Source organism: Cucumis melo, chromosome 11 (assembly GCF_025177605.1).
Source record: "Cucumis melo cultivar AY chromosome 11, USDA_Cmelo_AY_1.0, whole genome shotgun sequence".
Lineage (NCBI taxonomy): Eukaryota > Viridiplantae > Streptophyta > Magnoliopsida > Cucurbitales > Cucurbitaceae > Cucumis > Cucumis melo.
The window spans coordinates 10037513-10042926 of record NC_066867.1 but is presented as its reverse complement, the minus strand read 5'-3'; the positions used below and the strand labels follow the sequence as shown (position 1 = coordinate 10042926).

Genomic DNA, 5414 nt, shown 5'->3' with positions numbered 1-5414 from the left:
TCGAATATGCCTCTAAAAGTCTATCAGTCTAAAGTACGTGCATCACTGCGTCTAGCTAATATAGATTTCCACCATCCTTCAGCCTCGTTTTGCAACAAAAATGTGGCCAATCTAACCTTTCGCTTCTCAGGACAATTCATCACATCAAAACACTTTTCAAGCATATTCAACCAGTTCTCTGCATCAGCTGGATCTGTGAAACCCTCAAACACTGTGGCCCCTAACTTTTTCAGCTGTTCAATTATGTATGCCTTTTCTGGATCACTAGGCTCTGCTCTCTCTGGCCTTCCTATCTCCTGCCCAGTTCTCGCAAACCGCTCGTTTCCTGCCCCAACCTGAACTCTTGGGGTACTAGATTCCCCTACAGACTGACCTTGGGTAGGACCTTGCATCCCGTCTTGATTCTGCCTGCGACGTCTGCTAGTACGTGGTGGCATGACTTCTATAATATGTCAACACATTAGACATACAATAGATACTTAACTCAAATGCATGATCCTAAATGTCTATTCACATGTTAATCATAAATGGACTTACTTTTACCCTTACTTAGACCATACTCCACTAGTTCCCTCTAAACTAACTTGACTTCCAACTATTTACTTTCCAGTTTCTTCTTAGAGCTAACTGCTCTATCTTAATTCCCATGGAGCAAACTGCTCTGATACCAAGTTGTCACACCTCCTCTCAGACTACCTACTAGCTTAGACCGAAAGATGGCGTGAAGCCGGCGGACAACGCTTTTCTTTACCTGTATTTGTCGACTCTGCTTAAAAAATGAATGTGATGAACTTGCCAGTCCAGTATATAAACTATTATACATGCACAAAACGCAGCGAATCTTAGACTAATCATATACATCATAAAATGTATCTCGGAAATAACTAATTTCACAAGTAAACCTAGAGACACGTTAACCAAAACATAACCAACAAAAATTTACACAACTGCAGCTCCTAAAGCTTATACAAACTGTGGAGCATGTATAACATGCAAGGGTGTATGTAGATCATAACACAACAGACTCTATGCCCAACTTGAAACACGTATTGACAATCGATAACGGAGCTTCAGCAGACTAAGGCAGTATATCAGGCACCGGGAACTCAATCTCTACCTAAAAAATGGGTAAAACATTTTGGAAAGGGTGAGCTATAAAGCTCAGTGAGTGATTCAGTTTAAAACTATAAATTTAAAGATAAGGGCACGTGAAAACTTTACACATATAAATCTGTTTATACAAGTCATAAATGTAAACGTAAAGTAGTAAGAATTGCTTTCTCAAATACTCAACATGTACGTCATTGAAATCTAGCAAGACATATCAAGTATATCAAAACATTTTAACTAAGATGACAAATATACGTTGTATAGGGCATGCGCAGTACAACCACCAGGCACATGAGCCCAAGCCCGAGCCCACCAGGCGCATGGGCCCAAGCCCAAGTCCAACAAGTAAATGGGTCCAAGCCCAAGCTCAACAATCAAATGAACCCAAGTCCAAACCCACCTAAAGCCCATGAAAATTCGCTATAAATAGAGACCTTCTCATTCACTTTAGGGATCTTTGGTTAAAGGAAGAATTGAAGCTCTAAGGAATTGAAGCTCGGAAGAATGGAAGATTCAAACTTTAAAAAGCTCTCAAGATGTGCAAGTTTTTATCAACATGGAGATCATCATCTTCTAAAAGATTGAAGTCTTGGAAGATCAAACTTTCCTTGAATTCCATACTTCGGTTAAAAAGTTAAAAGTTCAAATCTGTCATCTATAAAAGAACCTACGAAGGATGAAACAGGAACTTTTGGGTAGGAGAGATCCTCATAGAGAGATCTATAACAGAAGCCAATAACTACTAATTTGAAAATAGAACAAAGACCCCCTTTTTTTTACCAAACGAAAACAGTGAATTGACTAAATTGAACAAAAAAAAAGTTAAGTGGTGAAGTTTGGCGGGGACAACTAGCGAAATAGAAAGGTTTTGCGACGGACGAGACAGACGATGTGGTGAGCTTTGTGAATGAAGAAGACAGGCTTCTCGGATGGGGCCAAGCTGAACCAAAGAAAGCGGACGTACGACTTCATTATCGGAGCAGAACATAGTAGAACTGAGCAAGGAACCTGAGCGTCGGACCTGAGCAAGGTAATATCGTCGGTGGCAGAAGATTGGGGATAGAAGATTGGAAGCAAGGAACGTCGTTGGATCTAAGCGTCGTTCGGATCTTCGTTGGAGCAGAGGGCGTTGATTGGAGTCATGAAGATGGAGGCAGATGGAGATCTGGAATAGAAGCTATGGGGTTTGGTCGGATCTGGAACAGAGAGTGGTTCGACGACGGACCAGAGAAGGTTTTGGTAGAGATCTTGTAGGTTAGGCAGCGGACATGAGAGGGTTGGGCAGTGGACGAATCTAAGATTGGAGGGAGCAGCGGTGAATCCATAGATGTGAGCGAAACATATCATCAGATCGAAAACGAATTTAAGAAAATTGTTGTCGGATCGGAGCAATACGGAAACTAGCATGGGTTTGAGTTTTGCTGCAGAGACCGACAGGAACTGGGTGGTGGCGATCTCGGACGACAGAGATGGTCATCGGAGATTTGTGGCAGAGATGGAGTGGTGTCGACTTGCAGAATGGATGTGAGCGACGAAAAAAACGATGGATGGAGGTAGAGTCGGTAGACGATTGGCAAACAGAGAGGGATTACGTGGTGGTCAAGGATTGGGAAGGAAAATTTTTAGATGGGGTTACGGCTGAAGCTTGAGGAGGAAGAAGGAAAAGAAATTTCAATTTTTTTTTATTATTTAATGGAAACAAAGACTGGAATCGGGAGATTCACACTTGGTATGCCTTTGTCTATGGCTAGTCATTGATGGAGGCAGATTGATCACGGAGACAAAGATCGAACAAAGTAGCTAAAACCTAAAGCTCTGGTACCATGTTAGTTTGTATAGAATATTGGTATTTCATTGATAATAATCAAAGATTACAGTCTTACATAACTATATTAAAACAGAAAGAATATTTTCTAAGAATAATATTTTTAAAAAAAATACTCTAACTAGGTGAATAACAATAATAATACCAAAAAAAATTCCATTGTCAATTCACCATTGGATGATCCAATTCTAAACAAAACTGTTTCAAACGGCAAGAAATGATATAACTTCCAAGTTCAAGAACCTAATTTATTGCATGGCCCACACCCAAGATTCTAAACCATCATGCTCCCCGTTTATTCCTATTCCCTCCCCCTCCATTTTTCTCTTCCTATAAACTCTCTCCCTTTTTCTTTGCCCCCCAACTCCTCCAAACTTCATTTTATTGGAAGACCCCTCCCAATTTTCTAATCTCTCTTTAAAAAATCCTTAAAAATTATCAATGGAGAAATCTGTTTATTCATCCGCCCAACAATTCCCTCACCCATTGCCTTCCTTTCCCAGCTCCGCCGTGGAAAGCGGTTGGACTGCCTATTTGGACAACCCCTCCGACGATGACACCAACACTTACCCCACCTCCTCCTTGCTCTCTGACGCCGCTTCTCACGCTGTCGCTGCCGCCCATCCTCCAACTACGCTCACCAACCACCTCAAAATCCCAACCAAGTTGATTCTCAAGCCTAAACAACCACACTTTTTTGTTGATACTTCTCTTGAAGATACTGCCAGTTCTCCTGATAATAGCCCCAAGGTCAAGAAATTCTTTTTTTTTTTTTGTTCTTTCTTCTTTAATTTAAGACAATTTTTTTTTATTATTTAAATTATTGCTATGTATAGGTTGGTGATCATTTGGGGCCGTTCGATGGGAATCATTATCGGAGAAAGAGTTCACTGGTATTTTATTAGAAAAATTATTTCATTTATCATCAAAGAATTAATTAAGGTTATAATTAATTTATTTACGGAGATTTGTTTGTTTTATGTATGGGGCAGGGAAATGGAGAGAAATATAGAGATCATGAAAGAAGATTGGAGATAGGTTTTAAAAGGAAGGCTTCTGAATACACAGACTTGAAGAAAAGAGGATTGTGTTTGGTTCCTTTGTCCATGCTCACAAATTACTTGGATTGAAAATTTGGTATACGAGAAGCATATATAGTTCGGTAAATAAGATATATATACTTGATATTATCGATATTCCACATCACTTCCCTTCATTGATATTAGATGTCTCGCCTCATATATAATTGTCGGGGTGTCAAATTCTAAAAAGGAACAAAAATTTGTATATGATAGTAAAAGTTTTAGTCTTTGTAACTAGTGACCTGCCTAATTTGGGTAAGGTTACAAGCACGGGCTTTGTGGCCGGCTTAATATGTAAAATTGTAAATTTAATTGTAAGTTAATTTACTTACTAAGTTAACTATTGATCTATTAGTTTAGTCCGTACTAAAGTCTAACTTTCCACCTTCTTTTTAGAGTCAAAGGTTCAATCTCATCCTCCACTAAAAAAAGGGCTAAGCCTATATGGTTTTATAACAAATAATAAATAATCTTAAATAAAGGATTTTATTTAGAAATAGAAAAAAAAACAAAAGAATTGTGAATAAATAATTTAAATTACGGTCAGTTTGAGCACACTTCAACTAATTTCATAAAACTATCCATCTAACCTTATAATATATAAGTATAAAAAAAATTCATAAAATATTAAATCTTAGATAGGTGACAACCATGAATTGAATCCATAATATTTTAGTCTCATGCTATATTTTTGTTACTACTAAACCAACCAATGGTAGTTTGTGGGGGGTTGCAACAACAAAATCCAGGTAATTTTTATTTTGAGAAAATGAAATTGGTGAAATTTTGTTAATTGGATAATTGGAAGAAATAGATAATTATAAAATTAAGTAGGAAGTTAGAATAGGCGCAATTAGTGACGTGGCGAAGGATGATAATTGGTCCCGAAATCCAAATTAGCGTGAAAGTAAGGTCCAAAATTTTAATTATTTCAATTTTCAACAGAACGTGGGGCCCATTTCCTCCACCAATCAGAGCGTTGACGCTCGAGTGTTTTGCACGATTGAAATTAAAACCCCATCCCTACTTAATTAGCTACTAATTCCAATTTACTAATTTATACCCAAATCTCTTTATTTATCCGCTATTTTAAAAAAATATAAAAAAAATCATAAATTATTTATATTTAGATCCATTTCGAAAATGGAAAAAATTCAAAGTCCCACCCTCTAAAATAAACGCGCATAGTTTAATTTTGGTATATTATCGTTTAGATTTCTAAAAAAATTCAAAATTTGGTATGATATTTAAGATTTGGCTACACTCGTTTACATTTGGCTGTACATGATCATTTACATCTAGGTTTCAAATCTAAATTTTCACCATCATTAAAATTTGGTTATTTCAAAAAGAAATTTTTCAAAATTTATACCATAAAGTTTCCTTATTTATTTTTC

At 37.3% G+C, this 5414-nt stretch overlaps 1 protein-coding gene across 1 annotated transcript; it reads left to right on the top strand.

The window, feature by feature from the left end:
• Positions 1-3278: 3278 nt before the first annotated feature.
• On the top strand, positions 3279-4136 carry LOC103495948 (vascular-related unknown protein 1-like). The gene is made up of 3 exons (XM_008457627.3): positions 3279-3685; positions 3772-3828; positions 3928-4136. The coding sequence occupies exons 1-3, from the start codon at positions 3377-3379 to the stop codon at positions 4063-4065; spliced, it is 504 nt and encodes a 167-aa protein (XP_008455849.2). The 5' UTR covers positions 3279-3376; the 3' UTR covers positions 4066-4136.
• The last annotated feature ends 1278 nt before the right edge of the window (positions 4137-5414 follow it).

Bases quoted from the DNA above. Each gene is read 5' to 3' on its own strand.
- LOC103495948 (XM_008457627.3), top strand. From the start codon at position 3,377: ATGGAGAAATCTGTTTATTCATCCGCCCAACAATTCCCTCACCCATTG. The intron at 3,686-3,771 runs GTCAAGAAATTC...TGCTATGTATAG, and splicing joins CTCCTGATAATAGCCCCAAG to GTTGGTGATCATTTGGGGCC. The intron at 3,829-3,927 runs GTATTTTATTAG...TGTATGGGGCAG, and splicing joins ATCGGAGAAAGAGTTCACTG to GGAAATGGAGAGAAATATAG.